Below are 22,851 nucleotides of genomic sequence, written 5' to 3'. Positions count from 1 at the left end.
TACGTCCCTTCCAGAGGTGCCAAGTGGATTTTACTGAGATGCCCCGAGTGGGGAAGTTTAAATACCTTTTAGTAATAGTATGTCAATTAACAGGGTGGCCAGAAGCCTTCCCAGCTGTTTCAGCAACTACAGGGTCAGTTATTAAAGTATTTTTAGAACAAATAATCCCAAGATATGAGATGGTGAAAGCGATAGACTCAGATAGAGGAACTCATTTTACTGGAAAAGTTCTTAAAGGAGTAATGACTGCTTTAGAGATACAATGGAACCTCCACACTCCCTGGCATCCCCAAAGCTCAGGCCAGGTTGAAAAGATGAATAGAGAAATAAAAAAAAAACATCTTCTGAAGCTAGTGATAGAAACGAAAATGCCATGGCTGCGGCTCTTACCACTGGCTTTAGCAAGAATCAGGGCCAGACCCAGGGAAGATATTCAACTGTCTCCTTTTGAACTGATGTTTAGAATTCCTTATCCTTGTAATTCTCAGCCTGGGGCGGGAGTAGAGATAAGTGATGTATATCTAAAACAGTATGTGGCTCGGATACTGTCTCTTGTGAAATCTCTTCGACAGGAAGCTCAGCTGACACAGACCCTGCCTTTAGACTTTGCTGTGCATAATATCCAACCAGGAGACTGAGTCCTAGTTAAAGAGTGGAAAGAAGCACCCCTGCTGGCTAAGTGGCGTGGACCTTTCCAGGTGTTGCTGACCACAGAAACAGCCGTCAAGACAGCTGAACACGGGTGGACACATCACACTCGAGTCAAGGTCGCTAAAGCTCCAGAGGTTTGGACATCTCAGCTAGAAGAGAAAGATGAGAAGCCGCGACTGACACTCCGCAGGAGTGGACTGGAGCAGTAGCTGGTGCGTCGACATCGGGGGAAGCCCTGAGTGCCTACCCACAGACTGCCTGCTGAAATAGTCTGGGCATCCCTACTCTCAAATCTCCAGACACTGAGAGCCAATCCATGCTGTCATTGCTTTCTTTATGATAAGCTGTTTTTGTGCTTTTCACTTGCCACAAGTGGTGTAGAAGACAACGTGAAATTGAAAATTAGAAATTAAGTTATAACACTATTAGAATGTTTCTCTTAATAATTTTACCTTTATATTTTCAGTTAAGTTGAGGTCTCAAGTGAGAAAATAATTTTTTTACTTTAAGAGAACAAGTAGCAAAGACCTTTAACCTTAGAAACTGCTGTGTCTGCGGAGGGCCAGGGAGATCTGAAAGCTGGCCATGGGTGGCCAGCCCAGTCGAGCCTAAATGGTGGGTTAGCACCCTGAGTGAAGTCCATAATGGAACTAGATTTTGAGACAAAGAAAGAAGTCCATGGCAGCTTCATTCTTCTGAAAGAGGCATTTATTGCTTAAACAGAACAGGAAGCACATATGTGAGAAAGAGCGTTTGTGACTGGACTTTATCTTTGGGTTTAGATTGTTGGACCCCCAACTGCCCTCCTTATGACTGTTCCAGATATAGAAGCAGATAGAATCAAACGCATGTTAAGCTCACTAATGGTAGCTGAGTAAGGTGTTCCTTCCATAATTACCAAAAAGATTTTGAAGGCTGTAAAGCAGTGAGGAAAGATAAGTTTTTTGACCCTTTATTTTTAAGCTGCCCCCGGAATAATTCCACAAGTAAGACACATGTTGTCCGAGACTATCAGTGGAAATGGCAACACCGGAATGGAACTAGAACCCTTTTTAACAAGTTCTGGTCCAGATCTAATAAAACAGATCTGGGATGTGATTGCAAGTAGAAACCTCATGTAAGAGCTTGGAAATGTAAATATTGTGATTCTTATGGCGAGGCAACTATTGTGAGTGGACCACTAGGCCCTGGAAGCAAGCTGTATTTTGACCCACCAGTTGATGATGAAAATTGGAAAGGTCCCTTCGCTAATGAGACCTGGTCTCTAAAGGGGCATTACTGGATTTGTGGCCAAAATACTTACCGCAGGCTACCTCCAAACTAGTCAGGAATATGTTATGTAGAGTATATTAGACCATTATTCTTTCTACTACCACAAGTTCAAAGAAATCAGTTAAGAATCAAAGTATATGATGATCTAATTAGAGAGAAGCAGTCTATTGATACATCCCTGGTTAGAAGGAGCACCCAAAAGTGGGGAAAGGATGAATGGCCACCTGAACAGATCATACAACACTATAGACCAGCTACCTGGAACCCAAATGAATTAATATCAGGTGCCAGAGAACCCATTTATAATCTAAATCGGATAATTAGGTTGCAAGCTGTCTTTGAAATAATAGTCAACCAGACAGCTACAGCTCTTGACCTTCTTGCTGACCAGTCTACTCAGATGAGAAATGCAATATTTCAACATCGGATGGTATTAGACTATTTATTAGCAGAAGAAAGGGGGGTATGTAGAAAATTGAATGACTCAAACTGCTGTTTGCAAATAGATGACAATGGAAAAGTAGTAAAACAAATAACAAAAAGAATAAGAAAGTTAGCCCATGTACCGGTCCAAACATGGAAAGGATGGGAATGGGACATGTTTTCATGGTTACCTAGTGGCCTATGAGTCAAACAAATGCTTTTTTTCCTCTCATGTGTTGTAGCAACTCTAATCTTTTTACCATGCATGATCCCTTGCTTAATACAACTTATTCAACATGTGATCAAAAGAATGCAGGTAGTAGCCGTGCCTACTGATCCAGAGATGGCTACAAAAAGGCAGAAAGTAATGCCACTGCAAATAATTGCAAAGCCAAAAAAGACCCAAGAACAAGAAATTAGGTCAATGATAACTAAGGTTTGTAAAGACAATTATTAACAAAAATTAAAAGAGGAGGGATTGAGAAGAATGATGAGTTTGTCTTTACAAACAAGCTGTGGGTCAGTTGATAAGATGTAGCTATCAGTGAGAGACGACAGAAACAATGGGATGGATTCCAGTAGAAGATCAAAGAGGCACTGAAAGAACACTATGAATTCCAAAAAGTTAAGAAAGGATTATGCATTGGGGGTGGGGGGGGGAAGGTACCCCAGGTATCAGGCGTTCCGGGAAGCCTGTACCTCTCAAGTACCTCAGCCTATGGGGAAAGAGAGAAGGGACAAGCGGCCGGGAATTAGGATAAAAAGGAGGCTGCGCCCTCCAAAAATTTGAGAGACCCCAGGGGAATGCCCCATGGCCTCTCCCTTTATTCGAATAAAGAAAAAGGACTCCTCTGTCTCCTTTTTGGACATAAACCTCTGGTGTTCGTGGATTAATTTTCCTGACAATTGCATTACTGTCATATCACTGCCTTCAAACAATTTACATAATAATAACAACAACAGCAACTTCCTTAACAAGCTTTTGTTGGGTATTTTTTTTTCAGAATATGTGTTGACAGTTGCTGCATGGTACTCAGTCTAAGGGTGTTGGGAGAGTCTCTTTATGATACTGGCATCAATATAGTTTATAAAAGTGGTATGTTTTTAACTTGGGAATATGATTTGATCTTCTGTAGCTTTATTTTTATTTTGAATTTAGTCAGTCTAGTGAATGATTAAATAGTTACCAAACTGTCGGTAGTGCTTATTGTTGAAAACATTTTTTGTTTGATTTCTTCAGTTAACTGCAGGTTTAATTTATACAAAGAATAGATCTGCATGTTCTCTGGTTGATGGTGTGAATGCTGTCCACCGAAGCATATCAAAGCACACCCTGCAGGGGGCAGGCAGCAGTTGAGTTGAAAGTGCTGTGCTGATTTTGCTGATCCCATACTGTAGGTTTGAAAATTAAGAGTTGGAAGGTAATGTCTGTCATGCTTTTGAGGAGTACCCTTGGCAATTTTTTTTTTTCATTTTTAATGGTAGCTCCTTTTTGACTCATAAATCTTATGTGAAGATGCTTCATGTTGCTTTTGTAATAATATCTATTGCAAAAGGTTATGAAGACTTTGGTGTATTCAGAATGAAGTGTGGTTGATTGCTACACACAGAATGTGGTAGCTCTGGTAAAATATTACTCTGAAAACGACTTGTTTTGTTTTGAAGTCAGTAGGAAATACCTTGTCTCATCTACCTGGTGTAGATGGGTCTCTTTTGAAACTTGATTTTTTTGATCTCTGAGGTATAAGTTAGCAGGAAAGTATTGAAGATTACAGTTGTGTTTGTTTCATCCAAAGAGTTTTCTGTGTTAATTAGTCTTGCTTTTGGGGACAGATAGACAGCAGGAAGCAGGGACAATGCCTATACAGTAAAATATTTACATCTATGGTAATTCAAGGTTCACATGGGCATTCAAGCTGCATTTATGCAAGTTAATCCTTTTTTAGTGGATATGATAGTTATAGACTTGAATTTTGGCATTAGTTTAAGATTTTGTGTACCATTTGTCATATACTGCAGTGGGTTTTGCATTGACTTGATCGCATTACCTTTATATTGTGAAAATGTTTGTAGTACCTCTTGTCTTTTGGTCTTGAGGTTTTGTTTCGTACTGTAGTGGGGGTGGTTCCTAAGATGCAATTTTCCTCAGGAAAATACAGAGGAGGTTTCACTTAGTTATGATCTTCATGTTGTGGGTTATTGGTAATTCTCTCTGACAGAAAGGTCAGCTGTTGGTCCTGCTGCTGTGAACATTACAGTGTCTAAACTGTTGTGGCAGAATGAGTCATTCTGTAGTTGAAAGTCTTTGTTGATCCAGGTGTCAAAAGTTTGGAAGAGGAAGTAAAGCTGATGAATTTATTTTTTTTTTGCAGCAGCTGTTTTTTCATCTGTATTGTTCTTCCTTTCTTCTGTTAGATTAAAGGTAGTCTTTTGTCATGAAGCTGCACCTTTTGAAGTAAACTCAAAAACTGTAGCTTAACAAGAACACTATGTTTCTATACTACATGGAAAACAGTTTATAACAGTTACCAGGAATATTTGGAATTCCTTTTTAATAGTATTGTTTGTCCTCAAGTTTCAAGTTAAGCAGTCATTATGGGAATTGAGTGGTAGAACTGGGAATGAATGCTAGAAACCTCACCCCCATGTAATTTCACAGTGCTTATTCCCTTACTGATTTAAGTGGGTTTTAAAATATTGCAGGATTTTTTTTTTTTTTAATATATAATATTCTTGTACTCATTAGAATTCCATAGATTTGTTGCATACATATGGCTTTTGGAGAAGGAAGCAATTCCATTTTGCTTTGTAGACTGACAAGTCAGATACAAAGGCATTATATGAATGTTTCAGAATATTCTGCAGTGATAATACTATTGCTCTGCTGACATGTTATATCAATATTGTGACCCAAATTCATTTGAAAGCAACTTGTATGTGATTTAATTCTAATTTCTGTACTGTGGATTGCTTTTATTGTTATTTATATTCTATTAGCAAAACTCCTGAGCAACAAGCACATGTACCTGAATAGTAATTGCAGCTTAGTTCTCTGTAGGTTTTTGCCTGCAGAATTTGAATGGGCCATGAAGAAAGATGTGATGTTCTTAGTGCTGGATTTTGGTATTTTCTAGATGCAGTCATGCAGAATGTGCTTGCAAGGCAAACAGTGTTATCAATGCAGCTGAAAGAGATCAAAGCCTCTTGGGGGTACAGATGAGGATTTTTGAAGGGAAACTTGCATATTCTCTGCTGCTCCAGAGACGGAATAGTTTGTAGAATGGGTAGTGTAATATTCTTAAATACTGAAGTATGTGGTGCTTTGTGATGGATACAGGTGGGATAGGAGTTTAAATCCTATGGGTATTCCTTGCTGGTTGGTGAGAATAGTAGTTTTGATCTCATTCATTGCTGTGCCCTATGTTGTGATAAATACTCTCTCATTATCGCTGACACTTTAAAGGAGGGGTTTCCTTTCTCATACGTGACCATGGCTGTAGATTATGGCTCTTGGATAGTACTGCTTTGTTTGCAGAAGCTTCTCAGATTCTTCAGGAAGTCCAGGTTTCCCTGCTGCAAATCCCGTTAAGTCACATTGCATGCTTTTTCCGAGCTTCATGTGCAGGGCGGTCTTTTTCTCTCTTTCTACTTGTCTTGCATATTCTTTCTTGACTATTATGTTCTTGTATAAGAAGAGTGGGATTATTGGCAGAAAGAGAGTTTGGACACAATTTTTTTTATGGGGATTTTCTTTGTTTTAGATTGCCAAAGTATTAAACACCTTTGCCTTCCATAAATTTTATCACTTTTCATATATGTTAATAACCACTCTTCATAACTGGAGATGTGAGCTTGAGATGCTCTTCCCTCCATCTTTTACTTACTTGCATTTCTCTGTAGCATAACTTCAAATGAGTGATCTTGATTATTACTGATTACTACTTTAAAGCAGAAATCCACTCTTGACAGTAGGTAACTGCGAACTAGATTAAAACTGTTTTGAGAAAGAGGAGTCACTTTTGTGAAGCCTCATGGAAAACATTGATGATAATTGATGTGATAACTTGTACCTCACATCTTCAGTTTTAAGTTTGACTTGTGTGTTCTGTGTGACTGACTTTGTTATGTATTAAAGTTTGTTTGCTTCTTGCTTTCGTAGTGCTCTTTTTAATTGCATGATGGTCTGAGGTACTCAAGGAGAATGTCAGAGGAGATTGATAGCACTGAGAATGCAGATGTTTTCTAAGAATGTTTAATCAAAGCTTTTCACAAGATTTTGTAGAATTTCGAAGTTGTTTCACTTTGTGAAAGTTGTTTCAGGTGTTTCATTCTGATGCCTTTGTGTGATTTTATTTTTGTTTTCTGAAGACATACTTTCAGAACATGTAACCCATTGATTTTGAAGCAGTTACTGCCTGTCATTACCTTTATGCAAAAAGTCATAACTAGGTATTTGAAATGCTTCTATAAACTCCTTGCTTTGTGCCTAATGAAGAGGTGGTGCAGCTTACTTTTGGTTAACTGGCAATTGTTTTGTAGGTTGAAACCTTTTGAGTAGGATATGCTTTTGAAAACTACCATAACTTCATTTGAAAGTGATAAAAAGGAAAAATTATGCTTTGTATTTGAGGAAATAGGCCTTTTTTAAAGGTCTAAACATCTGATTTTCACTATATGCTCTCTAAAATACATTTTGCAGTCTAGATGATCAGAATTAAGATTGTGAAAACTGATTGTACTTGTGTGGCTGAAGACGGGTCTGCATCCTTGCATTCCTACATGAGCCAAGATCTTGAACAGCAGATACATAAAATATCAAACATGATCCAATGATGTTGCTTATGATGCATATAAACAAACTCCTGAGAGAAATTTAGGAGTGTTCATACACTTAAGTAATTAGTCGCTCTTGAAATCCAGAAAACATTTTAATTTCTTTTTGTTAACTGATAAATGACAATTCTCATCTTTAGAGGAAGATGGTTTCAAGAGATTTATAAGTGTTTTGGAGAGATTCCTTCACTTACAAGAATATATCAGGGAATAATAGATACTTCTGTATCTACCTGATTTAGGACAAGTGTTTTTTTGTTCTTCAGCCTCTTTTATTGCGAGTTCATATTATAAACTGCAGCGAATGTGCCTAGCAGTCTTGACAAAGAAATTCCAAAGTGAATGAGTTTGAGGGTGAAGCACAAAAAACTCTGAGAAATAAACACTTTAATGCAGAGTTAGAGTGGAGAGTAGAAATTTAAGTTCAGTGCCTATCTTGTCTGAGTGGTGGCATCTGTCTCTGTGTGGTTGGGATTTATCTGCTAAACATGTGGCGGGAAGGTTAAATATGCCTTGAACTGGAGCTATACACACACTCCAACACACATGTGATATTAAAAAAAAATAGTATTTTTCGCTTTGTTTTTGTAGTCTCCTATTTTCTGATTTTTTGAAATGTGAAGCCAAATACTTCCATGTTATCAAATAGTTTTATTTAAATATGTAATAGTCTAGCAATGCCCCAAGGTAGAGTTTTGGAACATAATGGAAATGAAACATTAAAAGGAGTTTTATATGGGGAAGTGATAGAAGATTGTGATGCTCTTGTGCAGTCTTTTTTTTTTAACAAAAAGCTTTGGGAAAAAGGGGAGAGGGGACTAGGACATGGTTTGTGGAGACACAGCTTGAGAAGCTGCTGTAAAGGAGGTTGTAGAGGGGAAATGGACAGACAGTGGTCAGTACATTCAGTTTTTTTATAGCCAGATTGTCAAATGGCAACTTTAGAAAACATGTTACTTCTTTTGGAAAATGAAAACAAAACTTGCTTATAAAGATACTGTATCTTGAGAATTCAGAATGTACTTTGTCTCCTCTGCTTTGTTAGTGCCTGGAAGCAGAAATAAGTTGTAACTTGCATTGTTATTATTGATAATACTAGTATTAACAGCAAGAACAAACATGGTAGCTTAGAAAGCTTCTTGGATTGTTTTTTTTTTACATCTTCTCTGAATGGATCTGTGTTCTGTTCCCTTGCTGTTCAGTCTTTCCTGTGTTGTTAAAAAATCTGCAGATTAAAAGCGTGGCTAGTTGGCAGTGGAATGTGTCCCCAGCAAAATAATCCCCTCTTCCTAACAAAAAAAAAACCAAAAAAAAAAAACAACAACAGCAACAAAAAAATTTGGAAAAAGCTACTGGAATCATATCACTATGTAGTACCTCACATGGTACATAATGCATGGAAAAGATTAGCAATGTGCTCGTTTTTCTGTTTTAAAATTTATGCTTCAGCAGTACCTTGAGATAGTGGTGGGGAAAACTTTGTGTAAAGGGAAATAAATAAATGTTCTAAATGGGACATGATTGTGCTTCATGATACTTCTGCAGAAGGCTCATGTGTTCTCTTTTGCAGCAATCAAACAAGTGGCTGGGAACTTTAAGTTGATTATAAAAATACTGTAGCTGTTTTGTGAAGCATCATGGTTAAGGAATATTAGCAGAAGAGGCAACCATTTAAACCAAATCCACACAAAAGCATGCATGGAACGTCGCTCAAAATATTACCTGTGAGAATGCTCTCCTTTCTAGAGATCATGACATGCTTAGATTCATTTTTCTTGCAAAAAGTACAGAACTTTCCAATGCAGTTGGAAATGCAATGTACCTGCCCCCTAGGAAAGCTTGATAAAGCTAAAAGGGGCAAGTAAGTGGCCAAGTACCTACAGCTGCTGAGAGTTAAAGATGCTGTGCCAGAGGTACAGACCAAAAGCATGCCAGCTATCAAGGGAAGTGTGAAAGGAAGCTGGCATGACTGAACATCAGGCAAAGATAGTTACTAGAAAGCTGAAGTAGCATCCAAATCTGGAAAACTGTGAGGATATAAAATCTGACAAGTAGAATATAAAAAGCATGAGATAAAAGAAAACTGAGGAATGCTTTCAAACCAGCGTTTGTTAAGAGAGAAAAATGCAAGAAAGCACGTTAATAGAACCAGAGAATGTTCATCCAATAAGTGTAAGAAGTGAGAGATGAAGTAATTTTACGAAGTGGTCTGTAATGGCTCTGTTAGGTGGACACCTTCAGGTCGTTGGATGCAAATGCAGTGTGAAGCCAGTATTAGAAAGGACGTTCACTATTGATGTTATCTCTATGAGAAGAAGCTGCATTAGCCTACAGAATTCATGGTGGTGTCTGTAGTAGTAGTCTGTGGAAAGGTCAACAGGGCATAGAAAAGAAGTTGTGCTTCAGAATTTTTGGAACTCACTGAGAGAGTTAGCAAGAACACATAAAAGGAAGCTCCAATTCGCTATGGTAGATATGGTAGATAGAAAGATTTCCAGAAGTCATTTGGTAGCCTTCTGCATGAGAGGAGTAAGTCCTCGTATGGATAATTAGTTAATCATTTGGTATATATAATTAAAAACAAGAAATGAAATAGTCAGGGTGCTTTTCAGAGGTGAGTAGTAGCTGTTATAAAAATGTTCACAGCTGAAGAATTATACCCACAGTTGTATAATTGCAGTCAAGTTCAGAGTGTATGCAGAAGTGGGAGTTAGCTGGAGGAATGTGGAAACTGTAACTCCTTGCAGGAAGGAACACTGGTTTGGAAGTACAATAGATAGTTGTGGGAACAGCAGTGCAGCCTCAGAAAGATTAATTCTGTAAATTGTTAGGATAACAACAAGAGAATAAAACACAATTGGCCATTGTTGAGGTCCATAGTGCGTTTCATTGGACTGCTGTATTGGTGTAGGCTTGGGAGTATTGTGGGAAGAACAGTGCTTACTTCTGCGAGTGTCTAGGTGAATAGATGTTGTTTGTCTAAGTGCAGGTTACTTGACTTTTTAATTCCTTTTTAAATATTCTTATTTTTTCCTTTCTTTTCACAAAGGTCTTCTGTATGATAGAATAGCTTCAGTAGATATCTTGATTCTTTGCTGTTCAAAGAAGCATTGTGATGTGTGTCCTGTGATCAGATGTAGAACTGGAAAGGGCTGTGCTTAGCATAAAATTTATCACTGTGCCCAACACATAAGGATTTGCCTGTTTCAAAGCCTCAGGATAATGAAGACAGAAGGAATGATTATTAAACTGTAGAGTAAACTTGGCAAAGTCAGCTGGAGACTTGAATATCCTTGCTTCCTCTTGAGTGCAGGGTCCTATGATTGTTGGGATTTATGTAAGGGGCAAAAGTTGGCCAGGTGGAGACCACTGGGAAACTAAAATTTGAATTTGGAGTTGTTGTTCAGACCAGTAGTGGAGTAGACAGTAGTCTCCTGAAGTTTGCTGTGCTGCAGTAGAGCACAGGCTCCAGCGGCTAAGGAAAACACTTGAGGATGTGAATTTACAATAGTTTGAACATATTGCCATTGCAGTTGTAGTGCAGCCACCTGTTTGACAGCTGCAGTCCCTTTCTTCACCTTGTGTTGGTGCTGGAGTTTTTTTTCTTTCACAGAGTGTTTAGGGAACTGTACCAAAGACTAAACTTTCTTAAAATAAAAAATACAATCAAGTCAAATGGTTTAACTTCCTTAAAAGAATGTTTCTGGGACAAACAGATGCCAGCATGAGAGAGGAGTACATGAAGGGATGAATAGAGGAGAGAAAAGATGATCCTGTGACTTCTGTGACAGCAAGCTGTTCTCTTCAAGACATGCTGCTGTTCCTTGAGCATGCACTTTTACAGACTTGGGCCGCAGGGGTCTGTTCTTAGTTAGTCTTCAAGATGTATCTCTAGGTTTAAGAAAAGAGGTTTTATTAGTCCTCCTGACAATGGTTGACAATGGTTGATACTTAAAGATTCAAGTTCAGTATTTTCAGTAATAGATAGTCTTTCTTTTTACAGGATAGCCTTTTTTTTTTTTCAAGTTTATAGTGTCCTGGTTTTTATTTCTACTGTTACGAAAATTTTGAAAACCAATGTAACATTTGAAGGTCTGACATTTTCATAATAAATTTGTAATAAATAATAAAATAACTCTGAACCTTCTAGCTGTTAGCTAGCACTCAGATTTGTATTTTTATTTCTTTACAGGATCTTGAGTTTCATGGAGTGATGAGATTCTACTTTCAAGACAAAGCAGCTGGAAATTTTGCAACAAAATGCATCCGTGTCTCTAGTACTGCCACAACTCAAGATGTGATAGAAACTCTTGCAGAGAAGTTTCGACCAGACATGCGAATGTTGTCATCCCCTAAATACTCACTTTATGAAGTGCATGTCAGTGGAGGTTTGTATTTATTCATTAAGTTCTTCCTGCATCTGCACCACCATCATATCTACTCCCAACCAAGTAGTACCTCTCAACTAGGTTTGCCCCCAGTTTCTGAACCACATGGGACTTGGGTTTTTTATTCCTAAATATGTTGTTTTTTAAATACCACTTGTTTTTTTAGAAGTGGTTTTCAGAACTTTATTATGCATATCAGGCCTGCAGTTCATGTAGAATTTGATTATGATACATTAAATGCTGTAATTGACATCCAATAGTTTGTTGACATTTGTGAGAGAGTTGCTATTTTTAGGATTAGTAGGTAAAGACTAAATTCATAATGGGAAACTAAGATTGTTAAATTAAAGCAGTTAAGAGTACATCTGTTCTTTGAAGCTGTGGGCCTTTGATGGTAGCCTTACAACTCATGTTGTTTTACTGCTAAATTTGGGGAAGTTCAGCTTAATTTTGTTTGAAGTCACTGTATTTCTTAAACAGATCCTCTAATGTTATGTGTGAAGAACTTGGATATCTAAATAGCCTTTGGTACTGCTAAAATTTATCTGTTTCAGATTAGAACGTGATCGTGGTAAAGACAGATATAGGAGAAACTACCTTTTGATTGTGTTTTTTATTGTATTTCAGAAGTTTGCACAAGTGCTTGAACAGCCTTAAATTCTGCATTTGAAAGACTGAAAATAATTTAATTTTTTCTGCTTTAGATTTCTTGAAAAATCTGTTTGGACTTTATATACAGTCAAAATGGAATAGTTTTCTTTGTGGAGCAAGTTCATGATTTTTAAAAGATCATTGAGTCATGCAAGGTCGATAGGAGTGTTTCTTGCTAAATAAAAATAACCACAGAAACGCTGTTTTCCTGGGCATATGTATTGTCTCCTTTTCAAAATGAAATTCAAATGGCAAGACTTGGTTAAGTTTTTTAACCATTCTGTCAGTTGTTTTCCCATGTACTTAAAATAGAAGTAATACATTAAATGAAATTTTGTCTCAGACCTGCATAATGTTGTGGGGGTTTTTAATTTGTTTTATTTTGTTTTTATTTTGTTTAAATTTTGTAATCTTGTTTACTTTTGTGCAGTCTTTTTAGAATAGTATTTCTTGGGCTGCAACCAGGCTGTCAACTTTAATGTAAATTTAAAATACGGCAGATGAATATTTGGAAATCCCAAGATGTTAAAGAGTTTTAAACATTTCAACTCTAGATCTAACTTCTCCTCCAGAATGGTAATGTGTTCTGAGGCTTAGTTCTGACAAAGGAGTTTGACAAAGGAGTAAGGCAAGACTGCCTTATGGGGACCTTTAGCTTTTAACATCTGTATAGATGGAATGCACTTGGGCTTGTTGCTAGAAAGGGGACATGTAATTAATTCTGCATTCCCCAGCTTTCTTTCTGTCCCTATAATTAACAGGAAAACATCAACAGATGTGTTCTGTGAAGCCAACCTTGTGGGTTTTTTTAAAGTTTAACTTATTTCTAAATATCTTTGCTCTTGAGATACCAAGTAACTGTTACTGCTTTTCATTTTTTTGAAGAAGAAAGAAGATTAGATGTGGATGAGAAGCCTCTTGTTGTACAGTTAAACTGGAACAAAGATGATCGGGAAGGAAGGTTTGTCCTCAAGAATGAAAATGATACACTTCCTCCAAAGGTGAGTCTTTACAGAGCATGCTAGTGGTAACAGCATGAAATCTCTGGGGTTTGCTTATATAAGAAAACATAACTTTTACTTTTTTAATTCCTGGAAACAACTGCTGCTCATGACCTTCAATATCTGGAACAAGTATTTTTAAATACTTAAAGTGCATCTTTGCAACACTGCATTTTTGTTATCTTTCTATGGCTGATGATGCTGTCATTTATGTAGCTGTCTAGTACCTGGAGCAAGTTTAAGTTTTAGACAACTTAAAGCTTTGTTCTATTATGATGACTTGAAAATTTCCTCAAATAGTGTACTGTGCCAAATACCAGGAGGTAATCTTGCCTCTTGCAAAACTTTTAAAAGGGAATGCCAGGGGGAGTTAAAGAGCTAAAAATTATTACCTCCTTAGGTAACACTCTGTTTCTAGAAAAAAATGATGGAACACTCTTTCCTTTTGTACAGGGTTTTTTGTTTTGGTTTGGTTTTGCTTTTTTGGTCATTGATCTTTTTTTCTCTTACAAATGCAAAATGAATGAGCTGCCAACATCAGCTGTACAAAACTTTGCTTTAATATTAGCAATTTAAACATTAAGTTAGATTAGTCTTTGACTTCTGAAGTCGTGTAATTACGTATATTATATCTAGCTTGGTGTCCTGTAGCTATGGAAAACATGCTGTTCAGTGTGGGCTATCTTAAGGCAAATTTTTAATCTTGTGCTGAGCGCTAAATTTCTTTTGCTTTTGGAATTAGAGCTTGTTAATTTTAGAAGTGCTTTGGGTATAGGTACGTGAGCTTGCACTGGGCTTTTGACTACAGGATACATCCATGTTACAGGGCAGAAGGGGAAGTTAATGATATCTTGCACTACACATACCAACCCTGCTATTCCTATTAATTGAATTAAGTCATTTGGAATCTTCCTTCTCCGTATTCTTCACTTCCTCATAGAAGTGAGAACATCTGCATCTTCTTTCTCTCATGCCCTGTAATCTTCTCTACAGAAGGCAAATGAGTGGAGGATTACAGGTATCTTGTGTATGCAAGGAGCAGGAATTGAAGAAGAGAGCACTGGAATGACAACTTGGAAAAATAGACCACTGGGGAAAAGTCCTCTGTAATGTTTTTTCTTCTGCAGTTGGTTATCTGGTGCTCTAACACAGTTGCCTTGAAAGCAAATTAAGCACAGTGTCGTTACAGATTATTCTTACTCAGAAGCAAAAATTTGTTTTGCAGCCTTCAGTTAATCTTTTGAGGCCAAGAAGATAGCAGGCATTACTCAAGTAAAATTCTGTACTTTGTTGAGTAGAATCAGTTCATTCCTTCTTTGGAACATGAGATTACATTTGTCTTCTCTGTGTTTTCCTCAAGAGCTTTAGTCCCATCACTGTGTAACGGAATGTTGTTGCCTTGAGTGTTGGTTTTGGGTCAGTGATACTGTGTCTTAAACAGATTCATCTGTAAAGTTAAAACCAATGCTAACTTTTCTTTGCATTGAAATTGATGGAAGCTGTTTTAAACTCATTTATTTCAGAAAGCTCAGAGTAATGGCCCTGAAAAACAGGAAAAAGAGGGAGTAATTCAGAATTTCAAGCGAACTCTGTCAAAAAAAGAAAAAAAAGAAAAAAAGAGGCGTGAGAAAGAGGCATTGCGACAAGCATCAGATAAAGATGATAGACTTCTTCATGGGGATGATATGTAAGTGGTTTAAACTTTTTTTTTTGAAACTTAAACGATAGTTGTTTTTAAGTGCATTTGCAAAAGAAAAAGTATGACTTGAAAGCACATGCTAATTTGGCTTTCCCATGCTTTGCAGTATTTGAAATCATTAATAAAGTTAGGGGTATAATTTAAAGTTTTTTTAATGCCTTTTCCCCTTCCCCCATGTTTAAGAGGTAGAAGATCTCTTGTTTTCTTGGAAAACTAGCAACTAGCAGTCCTTAAATTGTTTTTTTTTATATCAGGTAAGCATGGGTATATGAACAGCATTAACCTTAGCAAAAGTGAAATTCATGTTAAAACCATCTTACAATAACTTAAATGAGCTCCTGTGTTTATGAATTCTATTGCTTTTTTATCCTATGTGAAGTAATAAGGATTATATGTATTTTAAGCTCTTAATGACATTCTTTTTATTTAAACTAACTTGACAGTGAGAATTTTCGCCTCGCAGCTGAGGTTTACAAAGATATGCCTGAGACCAGCTTCACTCGCACAATATCCAATCCTGAGGTGGTTATGAAACGGCGGCGACAGCAAAAACTAGAGAAGAGAATGCAGGAATTCCGCAGTTCTGATGGCAGACCAGACTCAGGTACTTGAAGTTCTGCTGGTTAAGTTACAAGCACTAAACTTTTTACCAGGAGAACATTCTTATGGCCAGCTATTCCTGTAAATTTGACTTTTGCTTTCTCCAACATTTTTTACACATGGCTAGTTTATCTGTGGTTTAACTGAATGAAGGATTGTAGAGGTAGGATTCAACAGGAGGGTGTTCCGTGATGAGTGGGAGTCAAAGCTTTCAGTGGTGGGCAGACTGATGAGAGTATGCTCATTGAGCTTGCTAACAGTGCTAAACTAGGGAAAAAGGAAGGATGGACTTAGACTAGCAAGCTGAGGAGGTTGGCTGAGATAACTGATAGTCATTGTACTGAGAAGAAGCTGAATGACCTGAGATAAAATTCAATCAGTAGCATAAATAAAGGATGTGAAGGACCGATTGTTCTGCATAAAGGATTCTGGTAGATCTTGTGAATAATAGTGGTTAAGTATTTCTCATTCATGGGGTGGGGACATAACAACAGTGATTGTTTAGACACCATTAGAAAAGAACAAGTGAAGCAATGTTAGAACTGATAAAATCACAAATGATGTATTCTGTTCATGGAAGAGTAGTGAAGAAAGATTTAGAGGTTTAAAAACATTGTCTTGAGAGAAATCTTAAATGGACTTGTTAAAATAAGGGGAGGTAAGCACAGACTTCCTGTCAAGATTGGGAAGGTCTGTTCTTCAAGCAGTCATTGCCACTATTTAATTTTACCTTCTTGTTAAGCATGGTGAAACACTGGGAAAATTACTTCATTAGATAAATTCCAGAAATATCAGTGGAGATTTTTACCAATGGCAGAGATAAATCTATTTTGGTGACGTTATGTAATTTTTCTTGTATTAGTAGAGTAATGAAATTATTTCTGAAGGGCTTTGTTCTTATATTCTGTTAGAAATATAATAAATTGCCACACGTCTGTCTTCTTATTCTCTGGTTGCATTGTTAATTCCATTTGGTTTCCAAGGTGGGACGCTGAGAATTTATGCAGACAGTTTAAAACCAAATATACCGTACAAGACAATCCTGCTGTCCACTACAGATACTGCAGACTTTGCAGTTATTGAAGCACTGGAAAAATATGGCCTGGAAAAAGAAAATCCCAAGGATTATTGTATTGCTCGTGTAAGTCACTAAAACACAATCTTCTCAAATTTCATATTTGGTTGGGTTATTTTTCTTGCAGTAGCTTCCAAGCTAAATAGAATGACTCAGTTCTGTAACTAACTCCCTCTCTTCCCCCCTCCCCACCCCTAAATCTAGCAGCCCCAGGAATGGTGAAGTGACATGTCAGGTATTTTGTTTTTAAAACTTCAGTCTTCCAATCATACTAAATTACTGCTTGTTATATAGAAAAAAACATTAATACTGAAAATGGCGTATTTCTTCATTTGGCACTGCGGTTTTATACCACTAAGTGTGCTGGTGATTCACAGATGTATAAACTAAGAGTTCATCCTGTGGATACCTTAATTTGTGCCCAAAACTATTTCCCTGAACCAAGAGTGTTCGCGCTGGAGTGGAAATGCTGAGGCAAGCTCCATTGAAAAAGGTGTATGTTGTGTGCTGTTTCCTTAAACCTTGCAGTTGTAGCTGACTCTCATTACAAACTCATTACAAAAAAATCCAGGAAAGATTAAAGTGACATTCTTCAGAACTTAATTATTTTAGAAATTCCAAAGGAATTGCATAGAATTCTTTCTTAGAGGCATAGCTTTAATCTAGAAGTCCCATGGGCAGTACTGATTAAAGAGCACAAATTTCTGACTATGTTGTCTTCTCAGGGAGGACAGTGAGGCTTAAAAATATTGATCCTTGTTTGAATCCAGTGTTTAACTGCATTTTTGGCTATGACTTGTCTAATAAACTTGCATTTTTTACTCCTTGAAATGTTGAAAAAATGGGGAAAAAGTTCTCATGATATTGTTGGTTTGAGAGTATCATGGGCTACAGCAGAGGCACTGAGACTGAATTTAGAAGGTAGTTTTACTTCATTCTGCTTAGTTCAGACTTACTGTGATGTATTAAAAAATCTTTGAGTATTATGGAATTTACTGGACTACTTGCACCTTTACCCAGGAAACTGTTCAAGTTACTCTTTTCACAGTGGTGGTGTTCCCCTTACATCTTATTTTCTGATCTTGTGTGTGGATGTTTAACATAGAAAATAATCTGGAAAATGTTGCTTTGATCTTTGGAAAGGTTAATGAAGTTATTGCTGCAAAAGAAATTGTTTTATGTTAGTTTTTTGGGAAGTACTTCTGGAAAATATTTCATGTTTTCTGCTCAACACATCTTCATACGTTAAGTGCCTGAACTGATTGATAAAAATCATGTGTTTATGTTTACATTTGACATACATGGGTGGTCTTCACTGACTAAGAGCAGATCTGTTTTTATAACTCTTAAGTGTAGCAGGCCTTATTTGCTCACAGTAAGTTGTTGTAATTAGCTAAAATCTGCTTGGCTGATACAGTGCTTGGCTTTTAATATATTGATTCTTTTGTTGATGAAATTGAGTATTTTGAATCTAGATTTTAAATCTACTTTTTTCCAGATATTTTATAAAGTTACTTTCCTTGTTTGAAACATTAAAATAGCCAAGAATTAGCCTGATGTGTCTTTAATCAATGTTACTTTTTTTTGGAAACTCACAAATGCACCACTAAATTTGTCCAATGGCACTCCTTTATACTGAAGTCTTATAGCTGTTCTCTGTCCCTGGTTTTGCTTTTTCTCCTGTTGTTCTGGCACTTTACAGTACTCTGTATAAGACAGGTCCTGTACTGTTCCTGTTCTTATACTTTGTTAAGTTCAACGGTTATCAGTGGAACATGCAACTTCATTTTCTTACTGTCCGGGATTTTGAAATGTTTTTTTTCTCTTTGAGTGCCAGGTGCAGTATCTTCTTTGAAGATTTAAGCAGTTGACATTTACTTAACAATTAAGATGAATTTTAAGTTACAGGACAAGACCATTATAAGGCTTAAGTACCTGTAGTAAAGATCACTCTTGAAGTTTCAGTTGAAAGATAAATATTGTAAGACTTTTTCATAATGCATTTGACAACTTTTATTTTAAATAGTATTTTTCTATTGGTTGTTTGCTTTCATACATTGGTTTGCAGTGTATCAAGCTGTGCCTTTATGCCTGGTTCTAAACTGCTTTTCTGTGTAAGCAAATAAACACCAGTTCATTCCAATGTGTGTTTTGTTTGCTTGGTTTGAATTTCCCTGAGTAATGTGGGGTTCACTGCACATCTCTGAAGATGTCAAATTAATTAGACAGTCTTCCAAGCTACCTGTGCATATTCACTCAGGGCATTAGACTTCAGGCATGCAGCAAACCAGTTAACTCTTGAAAGTAGAATCTTGATTAGACTTTTGTTTTTACTATGCACTTACTTTTTACTTGAGGGTAAGACATAAATAACTTTTGGTAATGTCAAGCAAAAATATGCATTTCATGGTGAGTAGTTTTATTGGTTTTTTAAGAAGTAGTTATTACAGACATAAGGCATTAAGTATTTTAGCAAGATTTGTTGAAGGCGTTTTGTGGGGTTTTTGTGGTGTTGTTGCTGTTGTTTTCTTAGGTTTTGTTTATTTGGGTTTTTTTTTTGTTTTAGTAGGGACATATGCAGAGCCTGTCTTCCCAGCTTGTAAAGAAAATTGTAGATTAATGAATCACATTAAGCAGATATACTCAAACATACAGTATATATTATAGTTTTTACTTAAAAAAACTTTAAAATGACAGAAGAATTTATTGTAGACCTGTTGCAGCATGGGGTGTTCTCATGTGAGACTTTTATTAAGGATGGGTCTGATAACTTGATCTCTATTTATTAATTATCACAGGGGGCTTAATACTCCAAATATTTAGCTTCTCTTACTTGTTTATTTCAACAAAGGCTTTGAAAGTTAAGTCTGAAGTTGCTATGCTCTTCATTTAAATTTCTTACTTTGTATTTTCTGCATGTTTCACTGCTTTTTAAATTAATAAATAATAGAATGGAATGACTCTATGATAATTTATGTATGCTTGTGAATACATTCATGATGAAGCAGAGTGTATTTTTCCAAATCTCAATTTTGTGTTTGTTTCTGTTTATAGACTGCTTCCAAAGCTCGAGGTATTAGGCTGGTTTGACCCATCTCTATTTCCTGTGCTGTTGCAGAAATTGGGGAAATGTCTGTACTCGGTATCAGCAGCCTGTAGAGATGAAAATTCACAAAACGTATTTAAGTGCATCTGTTTCTAAAAACTCAAGCAAATCTGAACCTATTAGCCAAAACCTAATCATTATACAGACTTATTCCTATGCTTTTCCATTATTCTAAAATGTAGGAATTTCAGTTTTGTGGGTGGCACTGAGGCAGTGTTTGCCTAAACCAGAGGCATTTTCTAAAATGGCATCATAACAATTAGAAGCCTTCTGGCCCACAGGAGCTCAGATATCTGGTGTTCTATATCTTTCTACAGGTTAGAAAGATACTTTTTAATGTGAGGGATGTCTAAGTTATCAGCTCATGCTTCCTGGGAGATGAGGTGAATGGTAACTGACTGGGAGGATTAGGGGAGCAGTGCTTTTGTGACCCCTCTTCTCTTGTCTAGTTCACCACTGCTGCCCTTAAACCCAATAGTGAGTATGGATGCTTATCCAAGTTCCATGGTAAAAGCAGTATCAGGTTCAAGTAGCACCAATACATTTGTAGCACATCTGTTCCTCTGGTTTCACTGCATTTGGTTTTTCTTTGGTTTCCTCCCCAGTCCAGTATCAGGTCCTGGAATTGTATATATTTTGTGCTTTGTAACTAGCTACTTTCTGTCTCAAGGGCTTTGGAATTTTAGGATTGTTGCTTGTTGAACATAGCTTGAAATAGTGTTTCCCTAATTATCCTGTATGTGTAATTGATTTTAAAATCTGAGATGTGAAATAGAGTAGTTTGGCAAGATAAAATTTGAGTGTAGATGTGTTTCTGCTTCCCTCTGGTTTATACATTTTAATGTTTTCCTTCTTTTATAATATCTTGTCTATTTGAAAATCTAATTAAAGATAATTTAATTAGTCCTATGTTTAGCCAAGTTTTGCATAGAAAATGGTTTAGGGATTACGTACTTTTGATCTTAAATGTAATTGTTTCCTGCTTGGAAGAAGATGAAAGGATGTTTGAGGTGGATCTGTGAGAACTTGGTTAACGCAGAAATGGGTGTGGAAAGGAGGGAACAAATGAGAGTGGAAAGTCTCTAAAGGGCTGCAGCATAGTAGAGTGCTGTAGCCAATGACTGCATCACTTCAGAAGGTCTTACCTTGGTCATAGTTCAGAGATGGGAATAATTTGGAGTAGTTTGTTTAAAATAGAACTGTCTATGAATTTAAATAACATTGTTAGGATTATAAATGTGGGAGTACAATGTATTTTATTTTATTTTTTGATTCAGCTTTGAAAGATCTGTCTTAATAACTGTAATACTGCCTGTCATTGTTACTTGTTCTCGATCTGTGGGGAGCAGTAATACATGAAATTACAGGCTGTCTCTTCTCTAAAATCAGTTTTCAGTAACCAAGGTCTTCCCCTTCCTCTGCCTTGTAAGGATGTAGCTGTAAAAGGTAGGAAAGGTCTGTAGTCCAAAAGTATACTTGGTTTTGTTTCTTCCTAAAAGCTAATCAGCATGAAGCAGTTGTGTGAAGTGCTTCAGTTGTGCCCTTAGTACCTTGTGTAAATCAGGTAAATTTTGGGTAAGACAAGGATGCAGCATGTATGACATAGTCTTTGCCAGCTTGTTGTGTCTTTTCTAAAGTTATATATATTTTATGTTAGCAGAATGGCATTAGCAAAATGAAAGGCTGATTCCAGTGTGTGAAATAATAATGGAAAGTTCAGGTTTGTTTTTTGACTATCATCTCCACAGGTTTTTTGTTTTTTGTCTTAACTGATGAGAAATTGAAATTTTTCTTTTTACTGAAAGAAGATCTTGCCTACTTGAAGTGTAGCTTGCTTTTCTTTGCTTTTTAGACTTATTTGGTGTTCTGGGAAGTGTGATTTAACTGTAGCAAGAGGCAAGAGAGGAGTGTTAGAAAATCTTGGAAAGCAAAATGCAATCCAAGTTACTGAATTCTTTATTTGCAATTTACTTATTTACAAGGTCTTATCTCTTGTTATAAACAACACATACAAAAAAGTTATCAGAGAATAATACCCCTGAATGTTCTAATTGTCCACTAACAGCTCTGAAAATTGATAATTTTTTTTAGGTTATGCTGCCTCCTGGTGCTCAGCACTCTGATGATAAAGGTGCTAAAGAAACTATCCTTGATGATGATGAGTGTCCACTGCAAATATTCAGGGAGTGGCCTAGTGATAAAGGTATGTCAGAAAACCTTCGAAATATCTTTGTGCTTGGCTTGTTATGCATGTTGTGGAACCTCTGTAAAGGAAGAAATCGTTAGTTATATTTTAGTGTGTTTTGGTTTTGGGCACTTAAAATGCTACGGAGAGTTATTAGAGTTATTTACTGTTTCATTATGCACTGTTTGTAGTATTGCATCATTAGGTAGTAGAAAGGTTTTGCATTTTATCCCGAAGTTTCTAAATTATTCACTATACTGAAGTATGCTTTTAATCTGTGTGTAGTTATTTTTAAGTTAAAACTTTTCTAAAGAAGGGACAGGAACCTAGTAAACTGAAAGTAATCTTATGGGACACTTGCAGATTAATAGATATTGGCTGTGGGCTTATTCACTGGTAGCGTGACTCAAAGCATGTATAATACTGTGTTTTAGGAATACTGGTCTTTCAGTTGAAAAGACGGCCTCCCGATTATGTCCCAAAGAAAACCAGGAAGATAACTGATGGAAAGCCTTTAAAGGGGAAGGAAAGAATTGATGGGTCTGGCTATGGCTCTTGCCTTCCTCCTGAGAAACTACCATACCTGGTAGAATTAAGCCCAGGTAAGAATTCTGGTTATCTAATAGGCTAAATTACATTATTATATAATCATTTGGAGTTTTCAAAAATAAGACATTCTTTTTAAGCACAAGGAACTCTGTGTGGCAGGGAGTCTATGCCACATGAGTTGTTCTTCTGACATCAGATTCTGAATTGGAGGTAACAATTCTAAAGCTAGAGATGCATATTGCTGTAATACCAAAATCTTAGCACCAAATGTTGGGAGTGAAAAAAAGGGGAGAAATTATTTATTAAGCTTAAATCTGATCAGCTTTACATTCATAAGTACACTATAGCATACCTGGTATTTGACAGTGCCATATGTGGAAAAATCACATTTTTTAACAGGACAAGAACATGAATTTTT

The 22,851-nt window shown here is 36.6% G+C and overlaps 1 protein-coding gene across 50 annotated transcripts in view; it reads left to right on the top strand.

Moving 5' to 3' along the window:
• The window catches only part of AFDN (afadin, adherens junction formation factor), a 125,136-nt gene that overhangs the window by 29,973 nt on the left and 72,312 nt on the right, over positions 1-22,851 (top strand). For 36 of the 50 annotated variants that reach the window (XR_015283436.1, XM_086877935.1, XM_086877922.1 and 33 more), the window contains exons 2-8: positions 11,372-11,567; positions 13,104-13,219; positions 14,743-14,906; positions 15,362-15,522; positions 16,502-16,659; positions 21,791-21,902; positions 22,319-22,486. Coding sequence is in view for 49 of the 50 variants with exons in the window: in XM_086877935.1 (XP_086734061.1) it covers positions 11,372-11,567; positions 13,104-13,219; positions 14,743-14,906; positions 15,362-15,522; positions 16,502-16,659; positions 21,791-21,902; positions 22,319-22,486 (1,075 nt within the window). In the remaining variant the exon portion in view is untranslated. The remainder of the gene's footprint in view (positions 1-11,371; positions 11,568-13,103; positions 13,220-14,742; positions 14,907-15,361; positions 15,523-16,501; positions 16,660-21,790; positions 21,903-22,318; positions 22,487-22,851) is intronic. The other 14 variants (XM_086877936.1, XM_086877923.1, XM_086877937.1 and 11 more) reach the window with 1 other exon arrangement.

Source organism: Cyanistes caeruleus, chromosome 2, assembly GCF_971803275.1.
Source record: "Cyanistes caeruleus chromosome 2, bCyaCae1.hap1.1, whole genome shotgun sequence".
Lineage (NCBI taxonomy): Eukaryota > Metazoa > Chordata > Aves > Passeriformes > Paridae > Cyanistes > Cyanistes caeruleus.
The sequence above is the reverse complement of the archived record's forward strand: the minus strand, read 5'-3'. Positions and strand labels throughout refer to the sequence as shown.